General features: G+C 50.2%; 4 protein-coding genes across 4 annotated transcripts; 1 reads left to right on the top strand and 3 right to left on the bottom strand.

The window, feature by feature from the left end:
• N0V96_007089 (uncharacterized protein) lies at positions 1 to 3645 on the bottom strand (the record flags this gene model as incomplete). The annotated part of the gene is made up of 3 exons (XM_065757916.1): positions 1 to 1542; positions 2021 to 3525; positions 3591 to 3645. 3 exons carry the CDS (start codon positions 3643 to 3645, stop codon positions 1 to 3), a joined length of 3102 nt encoding a protein of 1033 aa, XP_065613439.1.
• A 2940-nt stretch (positions 3646 to 6585) lies between these two features.
• N0V96_007088 (uncharacterized protein) lies at positions 6586 to 14106 on the bottom strand (the record flags this gene model as incomplete). Its single annotated transcript, XM_065757915.1, has 9 exons — positions 6586 to 6734; positions 6804 to 7491; positions 7558 to 9543; positions 9688 to 11069; positions 11235 to 11710; positions 11792 to 11858; positions 12670 to 13024; positions 13077 to 13365; positions 14021 to 14106. 9 exons carry the CDS (start codon positions 14104 to 14106, stop codon positions 6586 to 6588), a joined length of 5478 nt encoding a protein of 1825 aa, XP_065613438.1.
• A 2018-nt stretch (positions 14107 to 16124) lies between these two features.
• N0V96_007087 (uncharacterized protein) lies at positions 16125 to 17296 on the bottom strand (the record flags this gene model as incomplete). Its single annotated transcript, XM_053196204.2, has 2 exons — positions 16125 to 17185; positions 17290 to 17296. 2 exons carry the CDS (start codon positions 17294 to 17296, stop codon positions 16125 to 16127), a joined length of 1068 nt encoding a protein of 355 aa, XP_053046323.2.
• Positions 17297 to 19432: 2136 nt separating this feature from the next.
• Positions 19433 to 26953, top strand: N0V96_007086 (uncharacterized protein; the record flags this gene model as incomplete). The annotated part of the gene is made up of 7 exons (XM_065757914.1): positions 19433 to 19487; positions 19542 to 19875; positions 19929 to 21884; positions 22251 to 22638; positions 23038 to 25647; positions 25731 to 25878; positions 26241 to 26953. The coding sequence occupies 7 exons, from the start codon at positions 19433 to 19435 to the stop codon at positions 26951 to 26953; spliced, it is 6204 nt and encodes a 2067-aa protein (XP_065613437.1).
• Positions 26954 to 27289: the final 336 nt, after the last annotated feature.

Here is a 27289-nt window from a genome sequence, read left to right as displayed (position 1 = left end):
CTAATGACAGCAAAATGCAGCATACTTTGCAAACTCCTCGTCTGCCAACAATTGCTCCATCTCGTCAGCGAATAAGCTAACAAGCAACTCGATACCCCCGTGACTCTTCATCGGCAACACCATGCAAAGCCTGAAATTCGCATTGAAAGCATCCATCAAGGGTCGCAATGAATCCGGCTTGCCATCATTACCAAACACGTGACCGCCAAAGTTGATCTTGTCCAGCGGCAGCAGCAACACTGACGTGATCATGACATCAAAGCCATCAAGTCGGGTGAATGCATGCTTCAGCTTTGTGTAATCCGGAACCTCACGCATGAGGGTGAATGCATCCTTCACAAGGCCTGGATTCACCTTGGCCGCCTGTGCCCGAATGCGCAGGGCGACATCGCGCAAGCTTGTAGTCGGCGACGCGAGCTTGGCCACCCGCATTGGGACTTTGTTGACAACAACGAGATTCCCAGCATACGACGACGGAAGCTCGGCGTCGAAATCTGTGCGGCCGTCGACGGGAGATTCCAAGTATGACATTTCGTCCGTCGGCGCTGGCTGGCCGGTTGCGATGGCCGCCTTGTATCGCGCTTTCATGAGAGCGCGCCAGAAAAGCGCCAAAAGTGCATCATTGGCCGAAAGTCCCGTACCGTCATGAGAGTCATCTAAAACGTCCTTCTTCAAGTTGTTGAAGTTGTCCGGAGAGATGTAGAAAATGCTAGACTCCATGGTCCGAAGCGGGGCCGTGGGCGGGACCGTAGCAGAAGCCGTTTCCTCCTCCGCATCCGGCGGTTGGAAGCCTAGAAAGCCCCATGTATCGCGCGGGATCTCGGCAACAGGCTTGGCGGGCGTCTTACTCCACAGCCGCTCCAGAAGTGTGCGATCGAAACTCTCCGGGGCCAGCCAGCTGCATACGTTGATGTCCGGCTGCGCGAGGTTTCTACAGTGTTCAGACCACGCACGCATCGCCGTGACCATGCCAGTCGCATCGCTAGCGGAATGGTGGAATCCTGTCGCGAGAATACACCCGCCATTGACGAAGTTCGCTTGTGCCAAGAATACGTCGGCACCCCCGGTCAAGTCTGGCACGAAGGGGGCGGCCAGAACGAGCTCATCATCAAAAGCAGAGAACTCAAATCCTGCGTCGCGAAGGTCCTCATAGTCGGGCAGCACCTGTGACAGATCCTTAAAAGCGAGCTGTCGGGGAGCTTCTTCTGTGGTGTTCGGGCCGTCTGGGTCGTACGACACTACAATATGTCCCGGTCTCCAACCGCTCTCATGCTCCTTGCGTGGGTAGATGCGACCGTTAAGGAAAGCAAATTGCCGCAAGGTTGAGTGAAGACCAGCCTGAAGGTGAGAAAATGCCTGTTGGAAGCTGATTCCTGGTTTCAAAGGTAGATAGATGATGAACTTGATGTACACTCTTGGTGGGATGAGATCGAATACGCTGAGTTGGGTAGTGATCTCATTCAAGCTCTCTTTCGCTGCGCTAGTCTTGGCATGGATGACCGTCGTAGTGTATGTATTCGTAGCCATGATAGTTGGATCCTCCTAGTATATCTTACGAAATAATGATTTCCGTTCTCTTACGATCCAAAAAACTGATCTCCATGGCTCACTACGGGCTTATCGTACAATATGGTACCTAGCGTACCTACGTCCGAGTCGGGGTTCCATTACCTCAGCAACAATTGTAATTGTGGAGGCTTCGAAGAAGTCGGGGTTGACCAAGTTTGTCCCGGAACAACCTAATAAGGCAGTTGAGTTTGAACTCAAATTCAGTTCCTGACTGAGAACCCGGGCACTTTGTCATTTCACATCGACTCTTGTGGGGCCAAGTACTTACTGGCGAAGGTTGCAAATTTCTATTAAAAATAGGATCGATCTAGAGGCTATCCGCCATACAGCCTAGGTGAAATTCGACTTGTGACAGGCATGTGGAGGAGTGCAAGCTTGAGATATAATTTGGATCAGAATAGAGGCAGAGCAAATGAACCAGATCTGCTCGGCTTCATACCTCCTGACTTACGGGCCACTGCGTCCTCCGTACTACCCTAGCATAGAAATTCAATGGCCGAATGACAATGAACTCAGGATCGTACACCACAGCTTCAGTAGACGCGTCCTCAAAGTAATAGCGGTAAACCAACTTTGCCATGACACTCTTCACCTCAAGAAGTGCGAGATTATACCCAACACACCCCCTTGTCCCTGCAGCGAATGGAGTGTAAGACATCTTGTGCCGACCCTTCACCTCGTCGGTGTCCCATCGATCCGGGTCAAATCGGGTCGGATTGTTCCAATATCCTGGATTCTTGTGTAAAGAAGGGAAAGTTGGAATGATGACGGCACCCTTGGGTAGGAAGTACCCGCCAGGAAGTACGACATCTTGCTTTGCGTTTCTTGCCGTTTGGAAAGACGGATTGTGCATTCGCTGCGTCTCTTTCACGAACTTGTCGAGGAAGGGCATCTCGGTTAACTCATCGTAGGACCACTGCTTATCAGGAGAAGCCCCATAACTGACGAGTTCTTCGAGCAGACGCTGCTGGTTTCCAGGATATTTGACCAAAGCGTAGATGAGCCAGGCCAGAAGGGAAGAGGTCGTCACAAAGCCAGCTCCAATCATGATAACACAGTTACTCAGCATGATCTCTTCAGGCAACTTTTCTCCGTTCTCGTCGGTGGCCCGGCGGAGATAGTCAGCGACGCTGGTAGCGTGTAGTGCAGCGTCCTTCATCGGCAGATCTCCGCTAGACTTGACTGAATCCTCAATGCCTTTGGCAACGCCATCCCATAGCAGTTGTCTCACAAGCTTGAGTCTCTTTGGCGTCCCGAATGGCAGGTGTCCATACCAGCTTCCTCGCAAAGATGTTTTCTTCATGAGCGAAAGATATTCGCCGAGAAGCCGAATGGTCTCATGAGGCTTTGTGTCAATTGAGTCAAAATGACCCAGATCCATGCCAAGAATGACCTTCCAGATGATCTCCCCAGCCATCTTGAATGTGTAATGATAGACATTGAATGCGAGCTCCTTCTCATCGAGGTCGTCAAATACGTTGAATGACCTTTTCACGCAAGCTATAACAGTTGGTGTATAGTGGCGGACTGCCTTTGGCGTTAAGCTTGGTGGGATGAACTTGTGTGCTAATTTGAATGCCGGCGCATCGCTGTCGCAAGTGAAGAGGGCCTCGTTATTTCGCATGTAGTACAGCGGATGACCGGGATCTGATGTAGTCTTGGTAAAGTATTCTCCTTCGCGGAGAACTTCACGAGAGACATTGGGATCATTGGTGACGTATGTCACCGTGCCCATATTAACGGTCTTGATAACAGGGCCATACCGATCGAAGAGGCGATCATAGTTCCCAAGTGGATCTGGGTACAGTTCGTAACGGTTGCCAACGTACGGCAATGGCTCTGGTCCTGGCGGCTCTCTGACGATTTCGCTGTTCATTCTGACGTTTACAGGACCGTCAGTTTTCTCCACTTCATCAATAGAAGTGAGGACATCTTTTCGATTGTAAAAACAGATAGCTTCACGACAGTCAGCTCCTATCTTGCCGTCGTACACGACATTCAATACCGGGTTGAAGACTCACAATCAGAATCAGATATTGAAAATATGCGCGCAATTCCGAGCTTGAGTTCTTGCATGCTTTTCACACTCGGAAGATTCAATGTCTGGCATCGCTCATAGGAGCCATGGCCGATGGTGAATTGCTGTTGGAACATTGCGGAGAGCTTCAGTTGAGTCTTGCATGCGAGGTTGGAGATGGCAAGCACACAAGACGTGGTTCACTGCAAAGAAACGGGACCAGCAATGGCAAGATGACTCGTGGGACAATATCAAATTTTTTTTTAAATTTTTTTTTGCGATATTCGAGATCATCATGTTCTCAATTCCTGCGTATACACAGACTACCAAAGATGTTGAGGCTATGTTCCATTCCCTTTTTCGTTCCTCCTTTCCACTCAGCAGGGGTACCCCTGAGACTTCCTGATAGGACCGATCCAAAACGAGACGCCGGAGACCATTTTGAACCTATCCGCATTGACAACTTCACGGAGGTACCCCCGCTTGAGTAGCCCCGTTCCCGATTTGGGCAGCTTTCACCATTTCTGGCGACAGCCGAAGACAATTATCGCTGTGAGCCAACCAACGCCACCAAAGTCAAGAGCTGTGTAGCAAACGACCCAGATGAGGGACTACTATTGAGCGAACTTGACCGAAATCACTCCGCGGAACCATTGACAGTATAGCTCATCATGCAGAGATTCAGTCGGTCAGATTTGTCTAAACATCACGAAATTGATGACCTCTGGATATCAGTCCGGGGCAAAGGTTGGCAAGTTGTTGAATATTCACTACTAATGAGGCTGATTTTGGGTCATTTAGTGTATAACGTTACTAATTACGCCGACGATCATCCTGGGGGCATCGAAGTCTTGAAGGACGTTGCGGGATCTGATGGCACTGAAAGCTTCGAATATGTGGGCCATTCGGAGGATGCATACAAGACACTGGAAAGATTCCGAATCGGGGTTCTCCTCGACCATGTAAGTCCACAAGAGCGGGATGGGTAGGCGGTTATCGTTGCTGACAAGCCTGTCTTGCAGGAACATGGGAATAGCCTCAGCCAATTAGCCACAGTTTGGGATGCCCAACGGGTTCAGGTTGAGAAGCCTTCAAAGGCGAAGCCTGTTTTGATAGTCAAAATGATGGCAGCTATTGTTGTAATATTTGTGGTTGGGAAATCAGGCCACTGGCTACTACGTAACAGAAACGCTTCGCATAGAGAAGATGGCATTCTTCATGGAGGACCTTGTTCTTCAGCGTGGACTTGGTTCTGCTTGGGAATGGCACTTTCGACCATGATAGGGGTGAGTGGTTGCCTCTACATATACGGAAGATTCACGAAGACGTTAGAGTACTACAAAGAAGTCTGGGAGTATCCTTCATATTTGGTGTGCAAAGTCAATCGAGCGGGTATCTGAGGGGCAGACTAGCATTTGTAGGAAGGTTAAATATTGAAACATCTTCCACCACTGCCGGATTACATTACAAATGATCTGACTCGTCGGCATTTGGCTCAACCGATAACCCTTGCTACAAAAACCCGGATGCCCTCCACCGAAGCTCGTCTTAATTCTCGCAAAACAAAACTTGAAGATGCATACTTATTTTCTTGGGTTGAGCTTAGTGGGATATGACTCTTTGTGGGGTCGAATGATTCGCTGCGGTGTAGCGAGGGAGGTTTTGAAGGTGAAGCAAACGGGAGTATTTCCCAACGGCGACATGCTCCGAACCAAGTATACCGGCCTCCAAATATTTGACAAGCTGCTCATTCCAGCGGTCATATTTTACAACAATATTCTAAGCAATGGGTCGCGTTCAGACCGTATGCTGCTGGTCAGCCTTTTCACAACTATGCAGACGATGTCGCATTGCATGCTCGTCTTGGGTTGGAGTGGAGGCAAGAGACGGCCATGGATGAACATGTGAGTACTAACAAATGATCGTGTCCGGTCGCATGCATTTATGCTGACCTTTCTGCTGACAAGTGAGCACTTATTTTGGGGAGTCTTCAACCAAGCATGGGGTGCCGCGGCTGTCTACCCTCTTTACTGCTTCACCCACGTCCAAAGGTTCCTAGAGGACCACAGGAATCAACCAAAAGACCACATGATTGGTGCTTCGAATCCTGAAGAAGCATTTGCCCTAGTTCCAGCCGCCATTTTAGGAGCAATTACACCCGCCATGCTTCTCTACCCGGCCTTCACTGCCACCTGTTCAATGGACCAAAGGCAAAGACTGATAGCTTTATATCGCTTCACTCCCCTCGCACTCGCGTTTGCCCATCCTTTCTTCGTCTGGGTCCAGAGTAAAATGCCGAGATCATACAACTTGAAGTCTAAACAACCAGCCTCAAAGAACTTTGTTACAGCATCTCTGCTCATTTCGGGGGCTACCGCCGCGGCTGGGCACCTGTGGGCGTTGGCGTGTTCAGAACACGGAGGAATACGTCGGACCTTTACACCCACTGCCTCTATCGACCTAGCATCTCCTATGGTCATTGCTGATGGTGCTAGGGACTTTTTACAGTGGGATATTTTCGTCATTACGGCGGCTTTGGTTCCGATGACGGATCTCATCTTTAGATCATCTCGCTCATTCCAAAGACTTCGGAGGCAGTATAAGTGGTTCCAAGTTCTGCAAAACTCATTCATCGGAAGATTGGCTGGTCTCACTCTTGCAAGTGGCCTTTTGTCACCAGGCGCAGTTCTAGCTGTTGCCTTGGCGGTGAGAGCTTACGAAGCATAGTGGCTGGGTTGGTCGACGTTCCGTCACACATACTTCAGGGTGCCACAGGGGGTCAATTTGTGGTAGGAAGGGAAATCTGTGAGCTTTGCTACAATTCTAGTATCACCTGCGTAAGATATCTGATCAATCAAGACATATGGAATCATATCAATTCATCGAGCAAGCAGTTTCCCTATGAATCCCAGTAAATTATTCTCTGTTCCTCAATAATGTGGCTTGGGGTAAATGGGGATCTCGATTGCCTGGGGCCTTTCTTTCATGAACTCAATCCTCTACTTGTCCTTCGTAAACTTGCTTTTCCCCAAGATGTCTATCGCCAACTTGGACAGAGGCGAAGGGCTCAACAACTCAAATACTGACATATCGCTCTGCACGTCACGGAAGATCCGATTCCGGAGCTCGACGGCCTTGAGTGAATCAACTAGGTGGTATGTCAGCATAATTAATAATCTATCTCGGGAAAAAGCTAGATAGGCCTGTGATAGCATACCTCCAAAGTCATAGAAAGCTTTTTCCGTGTCAATGTCTGTCATTCCAACGTCCATGATCTGTGCTGCGTAGCCTCGCAGGACTTCTTCCACAATATTTACCGCATCCTGAGTATTCTTCGCTTGAGCAAGCCGTTCCGCGGGAGTTTCTTGTTTACTAGAAAGATCTGTACTATTGGCCAAAGCAAGTCTGACCCGGTGATTAAACCTCGGGTCCTTGGTCCATCCTGCCGATGAAGGACCAAAGGGCATTGAATGACCAAGGCCGAGAACTATTTGTGGCTCGATGTGTTTGCCGTCTGCTGTCCGGCCTCGCATGGCAGCTTTCAAAACGGCATCAAGTTCTGACTGAGTCGTCTGCAAACCATCCCACCGATGCTCGTACATCTGGAAATAGGCGTCCATATCAAAGTCTCCCGTGAAATGGGCCGAGTCGGTGACAAGTCCGACGTCAATTGCGGTTGCGGCGAGGCCCTCGCTACGACGGAAATGGGCAAATGCATCTTCGAATGTGTTTCCTGCAGCGTAGTTTGCTTGCGCGGCGTTTCCAATGACGCAGGTTATTGAGGACAAGAGGATGAAGAAGTCCACGTCTCGGGGAGTGGAGTTATGAAGGTTCATTGTGCCCTGGATCTTAGGCCGAGTTGACCTTTGCCATTGATCATATGTCATGTTCTCAAAGATTGCGTCCTGATAAGCCGATGTTAGCACGGTGTCTTTGAACCAATACCTAATCTCTCCGTCGGAACGACTTACTTCAAGCACCATTGCGCACTGGATGACGCCCCGAATACGCCGGCCTTGGGCCTGAAGATGTTGAACCACCTCGTCAACTTGAGATGAACTTGAGACATCGCATTTTAATGCATCAACTGCCAGACCCCGTTGACAGAGGGACTTCAGGTCGGCTGAATTCTTCTCGCCTCCTGACCGAGAGAGAAAGACGACATGTCCAGCACCGTGGTCGAACATCATGTCCGCAATCTTGAGGCCTAATGCACCGAGACCCCCAGCAAGAATATAAGTTCCTTGCTTGTCTAGTCGCAGCTCGGGCAATTTGGCAGGACGCATGAGAACTTGGTCGTGGGGGTTAAACTCCAGAATTATTTCGCTGGTTGCTTTACCATCGTCAACCCGAGACATAATGTGATCAATATCAGAAACCGATTTGAGGGATCCAGGATCCGGTTGAATCAAGTCTTCAGTCTCAAGAAGTTCGCAAGTCTCGTCAAAGAAGCGTTTGGCAAGCTTCGGCTTTGCTTTGACGAGAGGAGATACGTCCACACTCACAAAAGTGGCGTTGCGGCGAGATGCAACCAAACTGGAAGCGATTCCAGATCCTCTGGGCCCCATTTTGATGAAAGTTCCGAAGTCGCATAGACAGTCAACCCAATTAGGGTCTATTTGTGCAGTTTGACAGTTGAGTATAACATCTACTCCCCGATTCTGAGTCTGACGCAGGATCTCATCCACGCAAGAACGACAATCGTCATCAATAACGTGACTATGATCAAACACAATCTCTGTTGAAGAGAGTTCTGCTGCGTTGGAAGTCTTCATAGTAACAAAGACTTCTGCTTTGATTCGCTGTGCTCGTCGGATCGCGGCTCTGCCTAACAGCGAGTCGCCGCCACGTATGAGAATGGTCTGGCCACTCTCGAGTCTCGCGGTCTCTATTAACGCGAAACCTGTGGCAAAGAATGCGTAGTGCGTTGCCAAAACTTCTTCGGGCGGCAGGCATGAAGATATGGTTCGAACAAACGACTCGGGAACGTGAACGCTAGTGCTGCATGGCCCTGAATGAATTGCGATGACACGTTGTCCAACTTTCGTAGTCATCTCCAAAGACGATGTCGCGGAAACCGTTCCAACAATCGCAGAGCAAACTGGAGTACCAAGGGGGTCTTCAGACACCGGTGTGGCCTGTACAAGCGCGAGCTCAACGGTAATCTCAACATCGCCGTCGAGAATAGGCGTAGATAGCTCCGACTCATTAACCCAAACAAATTCGCTGCCCTCTCGAATCAGCCTCAAATCCTTTCTATTGCTCAAAGTTCCCTTCACCGATTCGAGAGTTCTTTCTGAATTTTGCAAATCTGCGTCCATGCTCTTGTCTTCGACGAACCTCGGTACGAACACTCTACCATTGCATTCCGCATATTCCATGTCATGCTGGGCGGACCCCGCTTGTGCAGAATTGCACCAGACATCAGAAATGATACTAGCAGTGTTACTCGCGCTCAGGATACTGGCTCTGGACAAATCAAGATGTGGCAACTTGACTTGGGAATATTCTGTACGCATGACCCTGAGTAGGCCTTGAGTTGGTGCGAACTCCAGCCCATCTTTCCAATCCTGCATGAGACCACCACGGGTGATCCAGAGTATGTGAGAGCAATTGGAAACCAGACGCTTGAAGTTCACAAAGTCCTGTGCGTCCCAGCCGTGTACAAGGGGTGAATCGACCTCCAGTAGAGAGATGATGTATTTCCCTTTGAACCGATCCAGGTCTGACATTGATGCCAAGGCAACTCTCAGGCCAAACGACTTCAACTTGTCAGTCAAAGTGTCCACAAGACGCTTGCTTGCTGCAGTGAGATCTGGCGTGTGCAGCAAGAAGACCTCAGATGGTAAAGAGTCAGGCGGCGGCAATTTCGGCTTCTTTGCGACAACGAGTGTCATTTTGCTATTTGTATCCGACAAGAACATTCCTGGCTCCATTCTTGCTCTGAGGATCGTTAACTTATCATCATGACTTAGTATTGGGCTGAGGTCATTCAAACCCGCCAAGCAGAGATAGCCCGTTGATCGTATAAGATCTCGCAGTGCGGGTAGTATCGTGTGGCCAAAGGAGATATCGCTAGGTTGCGATGACCTTATGCTCACAATCAAGTCAAAACAATCATTCGAGAATGACGGTTGCTCCTGGGACTTCGGGTTCCAGCTCCGAATCTCTGACAGTCCATTTTGGGTGGATGATAATTCTTCGGCGAGATTTTCAGCCGCCTCTGAAGTCGTTAAGATGTGAAGTTTCCTCTCCTCTCTGCGTGAAAACCTCTCAAAGATTTCGAGTACAGCTTTCATGAAAATACGAGTATCATCCGAAGCATCTCGCATGACGACAAGCATCTCGTAGCCTGGCCTCTTATGATGCAACATATCAAGCAACCTTGCGAGACCCCTCAAGATCTCATCATCATAAGCAAGCTCGACTTTGCTGCAACGAATCTGATCCGAATCAAGAAGAGATGTAGGAGAACGAACGAAGTCGACGTCCTCCTTCCATCTCAGTTTCGCGCAAACCTTTCTCGCATTTTTGACGCTTGAAGACGAAGAGTCTTGTGAAGATGTTACCTGTCTCAACGCAAAGTCGCGGATGATCAACTTCGGAGTGCTCCAGGTCTCATCAGACACAATCAAGTCACCAGACGTCTCACGGCCGTCGCTTCGGAGACGCTTGGCGTAACCACTGAACACACCACCCTCGCCCCGAGGTAAATCTGCAGCAATATACATTTGCTTCAATGTGTAAGGCACCGCAGCGTCTTGAAGGGGCTTGCCATCGGAAAATGCAACGAAGAGAAGATGAAAGATGGCATCCATGGTTGCCGGGTGTATCAGATGGGGGTACTCAAAGTCGAAGGGCATGGCAGACTTGGTGTCTGGGATACTGATACGTCCGTGGGCGCAGTGCTCGCCGGTGACTGCACCCGCTTCAAACACATTCCTGAAAGTTGGCCCGTACTCTACTCCAACAGACTCGAGCTGGTCGTAGAAGTCTTCCATTTCAATTCCGTGGGAGGCTTTGTGCTTGATGTCGTTCCAATCGCGAGTCAAAACTCTCCATTTCTCTTCCGAGGGTGCTGCAGAATTATGCTCGGCATTTGCGTACTCCAGGCTCACCGTCCCATGACAGTGCTTGGTCCACGAGCCTTTCGATGGCAAAGAGTAAACAGCGAATTTCCACGTGGATGGAAACGCTTCGTCTGGTCTGAGGCTGACTTCCGTCTGGACACCTTGTTCTCTTGAGGGTACGACGAGACCACGCTCAAATTTGATGTTCTGGAATTCGATGCCCTTGAGTTTCCTCGAGTCGTCTTGTAATTGGCAAGCAGCTTCCAAGGCCATTACAATCATGCCAGCCGCAGGGTAAAGCACGGTCCCAGTAATTTTGTGGTCTTCAATCCACGGGTTCTCAGAAATGCGGAGATAGTTGCGCCAGCGGGGCTCCATGGGATTTTGCAAGTCGACAGGCACCCCTAACAGATCTGTGCGAGGACCACCTGGGAATCTGGCTGATTGAGCCATTGCGGACTCATGCCAGTAGCTCTTACTATGATTCCAAGGATAAGACGGTAGGTCAGGCAATGAGAGTGGTAAAGACTCTGGATAGATGCAATTCACCCGCAAAAGGTTTATGCTGTGACCAGAACTCCAAAGCTGGCCGGCTAGCTGTAGCGCCGTCATCTCTGCATCCTTGTTGCGGACAATGGCGGAGAGATATGGTGCCTCTTTTGCGGTCTTACTTTGGCTTGTCTTTGCAATTTCGGATACTGGACTCTGCAAAGCCCCATGAGGGCCGATTTCGACGAAGGCGCTCCACTGAATTCGATTGCGACCCCGACCCTGTGCAGTTTCTGGCGTGTACTCAAGTAAAGCAGTAATCGCTGGCGAGAATCGAACCTGCTCGCACATATTTTTCATCCAGTACGACGCATCTAGATCCTTGGAGGTGACGGTACCGCCGGTGAGCGATGAGAACATTGGGCAAATTTGTTCGGCCTCTCCCAGAGGGATGATATTGCCCATATTGTTGTGGTACTCCTGGGCGACTGTTGCCATGTGAGGTGAATGGTATGCTATTTTGACCCGAAGCAGCCTTGCGAAACTCCCATCGGCGGAAATGGCGCTGCACAACTTCGTGACGGCATCTTGATCGCCCGATAAAGTTACACTTAAGGGGCTGTTGACGCAAGCTACCACAACTGACCCTGTGGATACCTGTTCAATGTACTTTGCAGCCTCTTCTTCGGATAGTCCAGCAGCGGCCATGGCGCCTACTCGAGGTGCAACAGCATCGGTCACCTTTGCTGAACAAATGCCTCGTAAATACGCAATCTTTACCGCATTACAGCGAGATAGAAGGCCAGCAGCATATGCAGCGCCTGGTGGGTGTGTCAGTGAGTAGGCCCCGGACTGGTAGTTTTGCGGGCTAGCTAATTCACTTACAAATCTCACCACTAGAATGGCCAACAACTGCTCTTGGCCTCACTCCCCACTCTCGAAGTAAATCAACGAGAGCGATCTGGAGAACAGTGCATAGCACTTGGCTGTACTGAGGGAGATCAATATTTGATTCGATGGTCCGAGAAAATTCGTCGATCAAGTCCCATGGGCAACCATAATGCTCGAGAAGGACTTGTGACCTGTGAATGCTCGTCCGGAATATGCAGTTATTGAGCAGCTCTTTGCCCATCGCGGGCCACTGGGCGCCTTGTCCAGTGAACACAAAGATCGGGCTGTCGTGTTTCAATGCTCTTTTAGGCTTCGTAAGACCCTTGTTGAGTTGGTTTCGCAGGTCTATGGCAGACTCCGCCACGACGAAACTGCGGAATTCAAGATGAGTTCGTCGCTCTGACAGTGTGTAAGCAAAGTCAGATAGAAACCTCGGACTCGAAGTCGCTTCCTTGTACGACAAGAAATCCCCGTAAGACTCAGCTAGGCGTTCTATCGCAGCCTGATCTCGGGTACTGAGAGCAAATAGCCGCTTGACATTTTCTTGGCGAGGTGAGTCGGAACCCATACTGATGCCAGACTCGGAAGAATCGTCTTCAAAAACGCTCGTAGTGTGATTTCCTTGTAGCCCACGGTTTCTCAAATAATTGTACGCATCATCGAGAATGACGTGGGCGTTGGCGCCTCCAAACCCGAATGAGTTGACACTGATGCGCCGCTGGCCTTGAGAAGGCCAAGCCATGTTTTCCAAAGGCAAAGCCAATTTCCACTCAGCCAGCTTCAACTTGGGATTCACCTTTTCGACTCCAGCCGTTGGCACAAGGACACCCTTTTCCAAGCATAGAATCGATTTTAGAACTCCAGCGAGGCCTGAGCAGCCTTCGGTGTGTCCCACATTGGCTTTGATGCTACCGACGTATAGGGGGCCAGACTCTGGTGAGCGCCCGGAGCCAAGCGTTGCGCCAATCGCTGACAGTTCAATGGGGTCCTGTGATGGGATTAGTGTTGTCTAATGACTCTATAGCGTCTGTTTCACTTACGCCCAGCGGGGTACCTGTGCCGTGAGCTTCGAAATACTGCGTATCTGAGTATGATAGTCCGGCCTTCTCGTAGGTGCTCCGAATGAGTTCGGCCTGTGCTTCAGCGCTGGGTTGTGTTATTCCCGGTGTCTTGCCATCTGCGTTGGTCCCAGTGCCGCGAATGACGGCTCGAATGGTGTCGCCGTCGCGTAATGCATCTCTCAGTCTTTTGACGACGATACATGCGATACCCTCACCTCGCCCATAACCGTTGGCTCTGTGGTCGAATGAGTGTGACATACCCTCGGAACTGAGCATATGCATAGAGGATAGTTGGTGCATGAAATTTGGGTGCAAAATCAAGTTAACGCCAGCGACCAGGCCCTAAGCATGGAGTTAGTGGTTTTGTCCCACGCCAACTTTAGGGGTTTTCGCACCATATTAGTTTCGCCTAATTTGAGCGACTGGCAAGCTAAGTGCAGCGCGTATAAGCTCGATGAGCAGGCTGTGTCGAGTGTAAGGCTAGGTCCACGAAGTCCAAAAAACCATGAGACTCGATTTGCGGTCATCGCTTCACTCATCCCAGATGCCGCTACATCTCCCACATCAAGAATATCGTGTGTCGAGAGTTGCTCATAGTCGCTTGTCATACAGCCAACGAAGACCCCCGTCTGAGAATGCGTCAGATCACCCACCGCAATCCCCGCTATATCCAGTGTTACTCATGATCACTGACCCAAAGCCTTCGAGAGACCTCACCATTCTCAAAAGCTTCGTAACTGACTTCCAGCAAAAGTCTTTTCATTGGGTCCATTCCAGCTGCCTCTTTAGCAGTCATGGAGAAGAAGGGCGCATCAAAGACGGAAATATCCTGATCGAGAAAGTATCCATGCTTCACACTGATCTGTGGTGATTGACTGGTTAACTCCATGTCGGCGATACGATCTTCGACTGGTGGTACTCACAGATCCTTTGCGGTCAGGGTCAGGATGATACCACACATCTGCGTCCCACCGCGAATAGGGCACCTTTCCATGGGCACTTCTGCCATGGCTGATCATGTCCCAAAGTCTTTCCACCGATGTCGCCTCCCCAGGCAGGCGGCAGGCTGTGCCAATAATGGCAATCGGTTCTTGTTCGTCGCACGGGCTCATGATGGGCTTGCTTGCTGTTGCTTGAGTGACTCTGATACGGAAAACTGTGTAAAAAAATAATTGTACATGCGGTTTGGAACTTGTGTGATGGCTTGGAATTCTTCCCAATGATCGATAATGAGGCAATTCCAACCGGTATCAGTCAACAATTTTTTGGCTCTGCAGTAGTAACATTGCCCATCACTGGCAGCCAATTGTGAGCATATCCCTGCCGATTACCATATTCAGCGCGGGAAGGGGCCTTCGGCTCAACCTGATTCGGTCAAGAGGTCAACAAATATCCTGATTAGGACGGCCGTAACCTGGCCTGTAAAAGTTCCGATTCACAGTTGATAGTGGCAGTAAAGAAGTAAATTTTGAGGCAGATTTTCGTAACTTTTTCCCTTCGCTTTCGCAACTCAGAAACTTCCCTTTTCGTGAAATTACTTCTAATGTCAACATGAGGATTCTAGCATTACATGGTGTCGGCAGTTCTGCCAAGATCCTAGAGAGCCAGCTCGTTGGCTTCATGAGATCAGTCGACGCAAGCTACGAGTTTGTGTTGGTTGATGGAGCTGTACCATCGCACCGAGGACCTGGTAAGAACACCACCAAGATAGCCCTATGGAATTCTTCTCGAAGATGACCTGCGCGTCACTTCGGAATCAAGCATACTCAAGATCAGTCGAAGCTAATGCTGGAATGAATCTTAGGCATGAGTCCAGCTCTCGGCGGACCGTTCTACTCTCACGCAACAGGATACTCGCCCTCAGAAATTCAAGCTGCGCATCACCAAATCGCTACCACTGTCGACGACCTAGGCCCATTCGATGGCATATTAGGTTTCAGTCAAGGTGCATCATTAGCCCTGTCGTACATCTACCACCAGCAAGTCAACGGCGAAGAGCCCGACTTCAAGTTCGCCATTCTTTTTTCATCCGTCGTGCCATTCTCGGCAGACTCGACATACTGCGAAAGCGAAATCGACCAACTTTGCTCATATCGCCGCAGCGGGATGCACGCGAAGGATCTCGCACCTCGGCAGCAAGTCTTCAATGACTGTCTAGTGCGGACGTTCCAATCTGCTTTGAAAATCGGGGCCGTCCTGCCGGACTTCAACCAAGATTTCTTCGGGGATGCGGGCGCCACGGTCCCTCGTGTGCTGCATCCCATGTTACTTTCAGAACGCATACATATTCCAACGGTCCACGTGTCCGGCAGGCGAGACTTCCCTTTTATGCACGACATGCATGAGATAGGATACCAGATGTGCGATGCCAGGCTTTCTAAGAAGCTACATCACTCAGGAGGGCACCATCCACCCAAGAAGGAGTCTGAAATCAAGGCTGTTGTGAGGGCTATGGAATGGGCGGTGGATCAATACTACCGACAGCCACCATCATTTTTGTGATTTATCGCATAAGAACAGGCCATAGCGATCACATGAGATTTGGACATGCCTAGTCTAGGTACTTGGGCCAATTACATCTTTTATTTGGCGCTGCGTATACATTCTCTCTTCAGCCCAATGAGTCTCCCCTCCCACTTTACAGATCTAGGTGCAAAAGTTGTTAATTCATAGGCACTTCCGGAGGCCTTCCAGTGACCAGTCCCACACGCCCCGCCGCATAAAAGATTGTTGTACTCCTTAAATGCAAGTCATAGCCTGTGGATTCGGTGGTCCTACTCAAATTTCGAAAAGACTTTTTGTTCTTGTCTGAGAAAGCTGCCCTTACTCTGCTTGCTGTTTGTATTTCACGTTGACAAACCGAAATGCATAAAAGCCAGTCTAATCCCCAGAACTTCGATTTTCAGAAGCTCCCCACTTTGGTACTTAGCTAAAGTACCTTACTTATCTGGATGATAACTACATGGCTGCGGCTCTGTTCTAATAGTACCAATCTTTGTGTATCCCCGACATGGATCCATGCTGTACTCAGATGGTGTCGTTACGCTTATTGAAAACGTCGTTTCTCTCAGACTCGGTCGGGCTGAGATCTTGGTGCTTCATCTCCATGTTATCAGTCACCTCGCTTTTGGAGGATTTGTCCCCATTTTCATCCCCGGCAAGTGGAGGGCTTGGCTGCTTCACAGTCTTCCACTGCACCAGGGCGCTTCCTGCGATACTTGCACACGCTAGCCCAACAGCAACATACCACGAATTGGTAAGAGACTTGCTATAGATGCGCAGGACGGAATCAAGAGTATTTGGTGGCAGCACTCCCGGTTGTCTGATGCTGTTTGCCCCACCGTCGACAATAGCAGTAACGTTGATGTTCGGTAGCTCATTCGCCAAGCCAGCCCGAAGCTCGTTGGTAAAGACGTTTTGGGCGACGGAGATGAAAATGGCGCCGCCAAAAGTCTGCAAGAACATGACGAGAGCAGTTCCAAGCGGTATCTCCTCCATTGGCAAGACGGTTTGAACTACCATCAGAGGAGTCTGCATGCTCTGGCCGGATCCAAGACCATAGAGAATTTGATACCCAATCCAGTCCCGAGTTGAAATGTCTGCTTTCCACGTAGTGAGAAGACCGGATCCAACTGACATGAAAAGGGTCGAAGCAATCATGAAAGGGTTGTAGTACCCCATCTGTGTGATGCCCACTCCGCTAACAATCGACGCTAGAGCTGTGGAAAGAATCAGGGCCAAGTTCATGAGACCCGAGTCTACGGCAGAAACACCCTTGATGGCTTGGAACCAGATCGGAATGTACTGCCTCAGCGTGAAGTCGGCCCCGGCAGTGCAGACCGAGAACCAACAAGCTGCGGCCACACTACGCTGAGAGATAACTTTGATGGGAAGTGTGGCATTTTTACCATTCTTGGTCTGAATGAAAACAAATGCAATTGACAGCACGCCAAATAGAACGAAAAGGACAATGACTCTGGGGTTGCTCCATGGGTAGACAGTCCCGCCCCACTGCAGCGCGAGAAGCAGGCAGATGACGGCAGGCATCAGAGCGAGTGTACCAATGGGATCGACTTGCATAACCTTCTCTAATAGAGTTTTCTTATCCCCATTGTGAGGCCGAGGAGGTGATTGGAAAAGGAAGATCATGATGACGAAGGCGACAGCCCCAATTGGTAGGTTGATGTAAAACTTTTCATCGTCAGGTTATGAATTTTGAAAAAAGGTTTCGGGTTGGACAGGTAAATGACTTACACACCAACGCCACGTCACCTTATCGGTAAAGGCTCCCCCAAGCAGCGGCCCAACCACCGATGCAATGGCGTATACTGCCCCGACCAGGCCAGTATACGCAGGTCTCTTGGGTAACGGAATGATCACGGCAATGATCGTAAAGGTTCCAGCCAGAATACCTGCGCATCCAACACCAGCGATCGCTCGGCCCAAAATTAGAACCACAGACTGGGGAGCAGCGCCACATATAGCTGACCCGATTTCGAAGATGATGATAGAGATCAGGTAGATCAACTTGATAGAGAAAAGAGAGTACAGTTTGCCAAAGGTGAGTTGGAAGGTGCAAGTTGTAAGAAGATAGGCACTTCCGTACCAACCAATGTCGTTTATAGATCGGAACTCATCTGTTATACGCGGGATGGCTGTCGATATGATAATGTTGTCCTGTCAAATATTGTGTAAGCTCGAGCCTGAAGGTCTTGCCTTTGATGGATGAATCTTACCAGCCCCACTAGGAAGAGTGTAAGGCAGAGTCCAAGAGTGATAGCACCCAACTTCAAGCCAGTCGGTCCATAAACATCAGGCTCAGGGGTGGGACTTTGAGGAGTGGGCTGTTCAGTCACTGTGGGCTCATCAGACTTGAGGATGGACTTCCCGCGTCCCATCTTGGCCCATTTCGATGAATTTTCCGTCGAAGGCATATTGAACGTCGGTCGTATTGCTGCACTTGTGGTTACACCAAATTGCGTAAGAGAGTTGCTTCGATTGCAACGCTGCGAAAAGCTGATAGTGAAATGAGCTAGTCTAAGGTTATCAAAGAGGTTCTGCCTAGAACAGAGAGACTTCTCTCTTTGATCTAATCGTGCTACAAGCTGACAACAAATGCTTTCAGGTACCAAGGCACCCACGCAGAGGCAGATCCAGTCACTGAAAAGCCATAGCTTACAAATTGAGATGATGTCTCAAGGTTCTTCCAGCTCGAGGTAGTGCCGGTGATGGTTACAGCTGCGTGTCAATGCCAACTCTCTCCGTCCAAGGTCACGCTCCCGTCGGCGCGCCATGAGTCGTGAAGAACAGGCCACTGCGTCAACCGCTACAACGCTATAACCCGGTCGTTTTTCCCGATACACCTGCCCCTTAGGGTTTTTTGGTCTTAATTCGTAGCTTTCCGTCGTGCAGCAACTGTTCTAGGGCTATCCCACATGTGCCGCCGAACCTTCGCGGATCTGTCATTTTTAGGTTGCATATAGGTCATGAGATATAGCGCTAGAGTCTAAACTCTGATCGCGATACCGAGCAATAAGAACAAAAAGAGAGACGTTGATTGTTTATTTAGTCGGCATAGCCATTTTGGTCAAATCCGGTCGTCATGGTCAACCATTGAGACCGAACTAGCTGTCTTTGCAGGCTGGCAGATGTACATGGCCCAGCCTATGTCTTGGCTCAATAGAATCAAGACCAGGCTTAGAGACCCTCTGAGAATTGAGACCGATTTGATGCATCACCCAACTTAGTCACTCTGTCTATCAAACAGGATACCCACTTCAAATCAGTTCCTCCGTATCTCTTCAAGTAACTTCAACTTTTGACCCGTGTGTAAGACGAAATATTTGCGGTATTCCACCCAAGACGTTCATAATGGCACCGTACATGAGTCATTGTGCCTCTTCCTCTGAGCTTAGTTTCCCAGTGGAGAGCATGCAGTCGCCCAGAGGAGGACATGTAGAGCCAATCGCAGTCATTGGGATGAGTTGCAAGTTCTCTGGAGACGCGACAACTCCTGAGAAGCTATGGCAACTCGTGGTTGAGGGAAAAGACGGCTGGTCTCCAATACCAAAGTCGAGATTCAATGCCGATGCTTTTCATGACAAAGACCATGCTCAGATTGGAATGGTAAAGACCCACATCAGAATTCTTCATTGTGATCATTGAAACTGACGAATCTGGCGTTAGTCAAATGTGGGCGGCGGCCATTTTCTCAAAGACGATGTCTCGCGATTCGATGCGTCCTTTTTCAATTTTACCGCTGAAATTGCCAACGTAAGTCTCTTCAAAAGATAATACATCGTGGGGTTTGCGCGGCGCTAACGAAGTTGTAGGCGATGGATCCACAAATTCGTTTGCTTCTTGAGTCCGTTTTCGAATCGGTTGAAAATGGTAAGAAGAGTATGTGGTGCACCAAAATCTTGATGCTAATCAAAAATCGCATAGCGGGTGTAACTTTACAACAGCTGACGGGAAGCGACACCTCGGTTTTCGTCGGTTCCTTCTCCAGGGATTACCATGACAGTCTCTTGCGTGACCCGGACACACTACCAAGAACCACTTTGACGGGCAATGGTGTCGCGATGATGTCAAACAGGATTTCTCATTTCTTTGATCTTCGTGGCCCAAGCCTCACCACAGACACTGGATGCTCAGCAAGTTTAGCGGCTTTGCACCTTGCTGTGAACAGCATTCGGAATGGAGAGTCCCGAATGGCCATCGTGGGCGCCTCCAATCTTCTGCTGAACCCTGATCCATTCATAGTTATGTCAGGCTTAGGGTGAGCTTTTAAAAACATAGAGGACGAACTATAAAGACTGACTTCTGTGGTAGAGTTCTCGGTGCTGATGGCCGATGCTTCGCTTGGGATAGTCGGGCAAACGGCTATGGCAGGGGAGAAGGCATTGCAACACTTCTCCTCAAGCCGCTCCGAGATGCACTCGCTGATGGAGATTCTGTTCAAGCCGTCATTCGAGAAACTGCAATCAACCAGGACGGCAAAACACCTACCATCACGTCGCCATCTTCCGAGGCTCAAGAGGAGTTGATACGAGCATGCTACCGAAGAGCCGGGCTCGATCCTTCTCAGACAGTGTACGTCGAGGCACATATGACAGGCACCCCAACCGGCGATCCCATTGAGGCTGCTGCTATCAGCCGCATATTCAGCAAAGGACGCTCTATCAGCAATCCCGTGCTGGTCGGGTCTGTCAAGACGAACTTGGGTCACTTGGAGGCGTCCAGCGGCATCGCAGGAGTTATCAAAGCTATCATGATGCTTAAGAACGAGATGATTCCGCCAAATCTGAATTACGAAAAAGCCAACCCAAACATCGATATGAAGTCACTCGGGGTAGAGGTCCCACTCAAAGCACAGGACTGGCCACGGGGAACGCCGCGGCGTGTTTCAGTCAACAACTACGGTTACGGAGGAACCAACGGGCATGTGATTATCGATAGTGCTAGTGAGCACATCGATCCATGTCCTTCGATAGCGATGAAGAAAACCGAGCCTCGTCTCATTGTCATGAGTAGCAAGGATTCCAATGTTACTGCACAGATGGCCAATAATCTCAAGAGCTACCTAGAGACTCGGACAGGGTCGGGCCAAAAGCTTGATCTTGACAACTTAGCACACACTCTCCAAGCTCGTCGGTCGCATTTTCCGTGGCGAGTCGCTATATCGAGCACCGACTGCGCGGCAAGCTTGGTGGAAGCTCTTGGGGACCCAGTCAAGAAGGCTGTGACTCTTGCTAAGGACCCTCCTCGCGTCGGCTTTGTCTTCAATGGACAAGGAGCTCAATGGCACGCCATGGGTCGCGAACTCATCTCAGTCTACGCGGTCTTCAGAAAGGCTCTTCTTCACGCAGATGTCGTTTTGGGAGACTACGGTGCAGACTGGTCCCTTGTGGAAGAGCTTCAGCGGGACGAAATATCTACCCGCGTCAACGAACCTCGTTTGAGCCAGCCCATCTGCGTTGCTCTTCAGATCTGTCTAGTTGACCTTCTGGAGTCATGGGGAATTCAGCCCAGCGCCGTCACCAGTCACTCGAGTGGCGAGATTGCAGCAGCCTATGCCGCCGGTGCGCTGACGTTTGAAGAGGCTCTGGGTGTTGCTTATTTCCGTGGTGTCTTAACGGAGAAATATCATCATGCTTCCACTGGTCCGGGAGGCATGATGGCAGTTGGTCTCGGTGTCGATGATGCTTGGGCCTACCTCGCGAAGAATGATGTTACAAAGGGCACCGTTACCGTGGCTTGTGTTAACAGCCCATCGAGTGTGACTCTTTCTGGAGATCTAGATGCCATCCAGCGTCTTGAGAAGCAATTCTCCAAGGATCAGATTTTCGCGCGCGCACTGAAGGTCAAGTCTGCCTATCACTCTCATCACATGATTCCTATGGCGGAAGAATATCTCCAGAAGCTACAGAACATCCTTCAGCCGAAGCTCAAATGGCAAAAGCTTGTTTACTCTTCGCCCGTCACGGGCAATTTGATCGAGAATCCGGAAGATCTGGGTCGTCCACAGCACTGGGTGAATAACCTGTTGTGGCCGGTCTTGTTCTCTCAGTCATTCGAGAAGATGTGTGTTTCAAGTACTAGACAAGAGGCAAATGTGGACTTCATCTTCGAACTTGGTCCACACTCGGCGCTTGCGGGACCGATTCGGCAGATCTGCAAACTGCCTGTCATGAAGGGGCTCACTCTGCCTTATGTATCGGGCTTGGTTAGAGGCCAGAACGCTGCAGTGTCTATGCAAATGGCTGCTGGAGCTTTGTGGTGCAAGGGGTATCCAGTTAATCTCTCTGCCGTCAATTGTCAGCAGGATTCCACCAGTCTACGAGTCATTTCGGACCTCCCTTCATATCCTTGGAACCATACCACCAGCTTCTGGCAAGAATCGCGGGTGAATATCGCTCATCGCATGAGGGGGCATGTTCGCCATGAGCTACTCGGGTCTATGTTGCCAGGCCCTTCCTCCACTACTCCCATGTGGAGGCATTTCCTCAAAGCGAATGAGCTCCCTTGGCTTCGGGATCATCTAGTCCAGTCTGATATCGTTTACCCAGGAGCCGGCGGAATCTCCATGGCGATAGAAGCCCTGCGACAATATTCTGAAGTTCCAATTGAGACTGTAGACGGTTACTGTCTGAGAGATATTGAGATCAGCAATGCCTTGGTTATCCCGGATACAGAAGACGGAATTGAGGTCCAGCTGTCTCTGCACCCCTGCGATGACAAGAATCTGGAGCCCGGGTGGTATGAGTTCTCTCTGGAATCACCGAGCAGCGGCGGGAACTCGTGGACTCAGCATATACACGGCTATATCTCTCAGAAACTGAAGTCGAGGGCTACCTTGACGGCTGCTGTGCTTTCAGAAAGCGTTCCCAGGCAAGGCAGCATGGACCTTGCTTATACCTGTAGTGTGAAAGTTGAGGATTTGTTTGCCCGGCTGAGGAAGATGGGGCTGCAACACGGCCCAAAATTTCAGAATATGCTTGGCATTCAAGCCAGCGACTCTCGGTCGAAGTTCCAGTTCAAGGTAGCGGACGTCAACTCCTCAAGCAGTCACCTTCTCCACCCTACCACACTGGACTCAATCTTCCAAGGAGCTTACTCTGCACTCTCTCCCAAGGAATTCGAGACTTCGATGGTGATGCCTCGAGCCATCCAGCACATATACGTTTCGCAGTCTATCGTGTCGACTCCAAATTCCAAGCTCGAGTCGTTTGCAACAATTGATGGTTGCGATAAGTCGGGCTTTCGGTCTTCAATAATGACTCATGATCACAAGAACCCGGAAGCTACGAGTTTGGAAGTGAAGGGCCTCTTTTGCCAGGCAGTGGCCGGTGGAGGTCAGAATATGCAAAACCAACAGCCGTCTAATCTAATATTCAAGATGCATTGGCATCCTGACTTTTCTCTCATGCCAATGGCTCAGCTGAGGGAGGAACTCAGATTCGATGTTGATCCATCCGAGCTGTCAGTCAACAAGAGGCTCGTTAAAGCAGCGTGGTATTTTATAGAAGATGCCATTCAAGATTTGGGTTCCGACAAGACTCCCATCACAAATATGGAGTGGTATCACAAGTCGCTTTACAATTGGATGAAACTCAACTACAAAGCCGGACTTGATGGAACGCTCGCTCCCGGAAGCGCTTCATGGGCCAAAGCAAGCCAAGGCATGCGACACATGCTCTTCGATGAAGTTGCTGCCCAGAGCGTGAATGGACGTCTTCTATGCCGCGTAGGAAAGAACTTATCTCGCATTCTCAGAAAGCAAGTGGCTCCATTAGAAGTGATGATGGAAGGCAATCTGCTGTATGATTTCTACGAGAAGGCCCTCAGATGCAACAGGTCTTATGAGCAGGTGCAAAAATTAGTGCACATCTACTCAATGAAGCACCCACGTGCCAAAGTTCTCGAGGTTGGAGGAGGCACCGGTGGATGCACGCGATCAGTACTCAACGGCTTGTCTGAAAACACCCCTGATCACCGACGCCGCTTCTCATCATACACGTTCACCGATGTCTCTGCGGGATTTTTCGAAGCTGCGGCGAAGAAGTTTGAAGACTTTGGAGATATGATCACATTCCGGAAACTTGACATCGAAGTTGATCCCGTGGAGCAATCCTTCGAGCCATGCTCGTATGATCTCATCGTCGCATGTCAGGTTCTCCACGCTACCAAGAATATGGAGAAGACAATGAGGAATGTTCGAAAACTCCTTAAGAAGGGCGGACAGCTCATCCTTGTTGAGACTACGAAAGACACGCTGGATGTACAACTGATTTTTGGAGCACTTCCTGGCTGGTGGCTAGCTGAAGAAGCTGAGCGCAAGGGTGGACCTAACCTCACTCTCGATCACTGGGGACGGGTTCTTGCAAACACTGGCTTCAGTGGAGTTGACTTGGACATGAGGGACATGGAAGATCCTGCAAATTACTCCTTCAGTGTCATGACTTCAACTGCGATCGCACCAGCGACGTTTCCTTCTGAAGTCCTCATACTGAGCCCAGCCGAATTAGTCCCTGCCAATTGGATACGGGACCTAGAGTGTCAAGTTCAGTCCAGGACCGGCGCCAGTTGCAAAACCACTGACTGGAGATCAGTCGATGCTACCGAGAAAGTCTGCATCATGCTTGAAGAGGCAGTCGCCCCCCTCCTAAGGCGGCTAAGCCGTGAAGACTTCACTTGTATTCAGAGTCTCTTGACAGCCGCTCGAGGCGTACTGTGGGTTACAAGAGGTAGCCTTATCGACGGTGCTGATCCTGACATGGCTTTGCACTCTGGACTACTTCGCACCCTTAGGATGGAGGATGCGGGACGCCGATATATCTCCCTCGATCTCGAGAGCACTGAGCCCCTGTGGTCTGGAAAGAATGCTGAGCTGATTGGGGATGTCTTCAAATCCTCTTTTGACTTTTCTCCCAGCTCGTACAATATCGATTGCGAATTCGCAGTAAAGGACTCCATTCTGTATATACCGCGTATCTATCATGACGACCCGGAGAATATGGCATTGGCGCCCGAATCCGCTGAGCAAGAGCCTGCACTCAGACCATTTGGCACCACCGATGAAGGCTCGAATCTGCAAATGGAAGTTGGTACGCCTGGCCTCCTAGACTCTCTGCGCTTCAGGCAGATCGAACTTCAAGACTTGAAAGCGGACCAAATTGAGATCAAGCCTCGCGCATTTGGTCTCAACTTTAGAGATGTGTTAGTAGCACTTGGTCAACTCGACGAAACCATCATGGGTTATGAATGCAGTGGCATCATTACCAGGATGGGCCCAGAGGCAGAGCATAACAGCGGCTTGAAGATTGGGGACCGAGTCTGTGCCATCCTGCGCGGACATTGGGCTTCAAGAGTCTATATCAACTGGCCCTGTGCTGCTCGTGTTCCCGACAGCATGTCGTTCGAAGAAGCGGCGACAATCCCTATGGTTTTTGCCACGGCGTATCATGGGCTCTTCGATATCGGCCGACTTTCGAAGGGAGAATCCGTCTTGATTCATGCAGCGACGGGAGGTGTTGGCCAGGCTGCTGTGATGCTCGCCAAACAACGAGGCGCTGAAGTTTTCGCCACGGTTGGAACCGAGGCCAAACGCGACTTTGTCATGAAAAGGTTTGGCATTCCGCAAGACCACATTTTCTCCAGCAGAGACACGTCTTTTGGTACTGCTCTGATGGCTGCCACAGACGGCAAAGGTGTCGATGTTGTGCTGAACTCCCTTGCTGGGCCGTTGCTCAAAGAGACTTGGAACTGCATGGCGAGGTTTGGTCGTTTCATCGAGATTGGGAAGAGAGACATAGAAGCGGCCAAGAACCTAGACATGAGCCCCTTCCGGCGCGCAGCCACCTTTGCCGCAGTCGACCTATTCCAGCTGGGTAAATTCAAAGGTCACGTTGTTCAGAATGCTCTCCAGGGTGTCATGGAGATGTTTAGACGAGGAGATTTATCTGTAGTTTCTCCCATGACCACCTTCCCTATTTCAGAAGTTGGCAAGGCTTTCCGATTGTTGCAGAGCGGCAAACACCTTGGGAAGATCGTAGTCCAACCACAACAGACACATCTAGTGAAGGTAAGAGACTCACTCAGCCGTCCTTGAACATTTGCTAATCTTCAAAATAGGTCATTCCCTCCTCAAACCCAGCTCGTCTATTGGAAAACGCATCTTACCTCATCGCCGGTGGTATGGGTGGCATCGGTCAATCTATTGCGCGCTGGATGTCTCGGGACCTTGGCTGCAAGAACCTCATCATCCTCTCCCGCAACGCGCGTACGCATCCAGGATGCGCGGCTCTAATCTCTGAACTTGAGACGAATGGCTGCAGAGCCATTGTTCGGAATTGCGATGTCTCTAACGAAGACGATTTCCGTCGAGTTGTTCACGAAGCTAGTGGAAGCTTCCCACCCGTTCGGGGGGTCATTCAAGCTGCTATGACTTTGAATGTGAGCCTGCATAGCAACCCTCCTGTAAAAAGTCAGAATATTAACTCAACACCTTCCAGGACTCTATTTTCCCCAACATGACATACGAACAATGGCAAGCTGCAACAGGCCCTAAGATTGCAGCCACGTGGAATATGCATAATCACCTTCCGGACCTTGACTTTTTTATCTTACTTTCGTCCCTGACAGGACTCGGAGGTAACACCAGTCAAGCAAATTACTCGGCCGGAGGAACATTCCAAGATGCTTTTGCGAGGTACCGCACATCGAAGGGCCTTCCTGGAGTCTCAATCGATTTGGCCAGTATCCAAGAGGTCGGGTTCGTTGCCAACACTGAGGGAGTTGCAGAACGCCTGACCAAGACCGGCCTAGCTGATATCGATGAGGCTAATCTACTCAAGATCATTGAGACAGCTATCCAGAAGCCTTGTCGGCCTGTCGACCTTAGTCAGCTTATCACGGGCATTCTCGAGTTTGATGAGACTTCCACAGTCGCCTGGGTAAACGACACACGGTTCTCGTCTCTTCGTGCCAACCACAGCAACCAGAGCGGCACTCGGGGACGAACAGACCACAAAGGGGGGGCAGCAACGCGGCTGTCTGACTCGTTGCGGTCAGCAACCAGCGGCACAGGCGCGGTGGCACTCATATTGGACGCTGTGATATCGAAGCTGTCTGAAATGTTTGGGTTGGATGCTGCCGAGATCGACAAGAAGCACCCCGTTTCCAGGTACGGCGTTGACTCGCTCATCGCTGTGGAATTGCGCAATTGGCTCGTGTCTAGCGCGGGCGCCGAAACGACAAGCATTTTTGACGTGTTGCACAGCCCGAGCTTAAGCGTTCTGGCTGAAAAGATCGGAGAAAAGAGCCGCTATGTTTCAAGCCTAGTCAAGACCACATAGGGTTTCCTGTCGTTTTTCCGCAGAGAATACATACCAATTGAGCTTCATGGCACATTATTCAATCCCATTGCATGTGTTGGCATGTCGTATGATGGAAATGTTGAATCCAGCAGACCCCGCTGCCGGCGGGATAAGAATGTGATTACGACGCGAAGCTAGACGGCATGAAAACGTGCCATTCACCTGCCCGCCGATGGGATGGATATCATGCTATCGAAGCTCGCCAACAATGTCCACAAACGATACGTTGTGACCCTTAATTCCGCAGCTCGCAATCATGTGGAAGCCTGCAAACAAGAACTTTACCATCCGGCCGGGGCATCTGAACACAGTCCC

Source organism: Colletotrichum fioriniae (genome assembly GCF_027942845.1).
Source record: "Colletotrichum fioriniae strain IMI 355084 chromosome Unknown scaffold_8, whole genome shotgun sequence".
Taxonomy (NCBI): Eukaryota; Fungi; Ascomycota; class Sordariomycetes; order Glomerellales; family Glomerellaceae; genus Colletotrichum; species Colletotrichum fioriniae.
The sequence above is the reverse complement of the archived record's forward strand: the minus strand, read 5'-3'. Positions and strand labels throughout refer to the sequence as shown.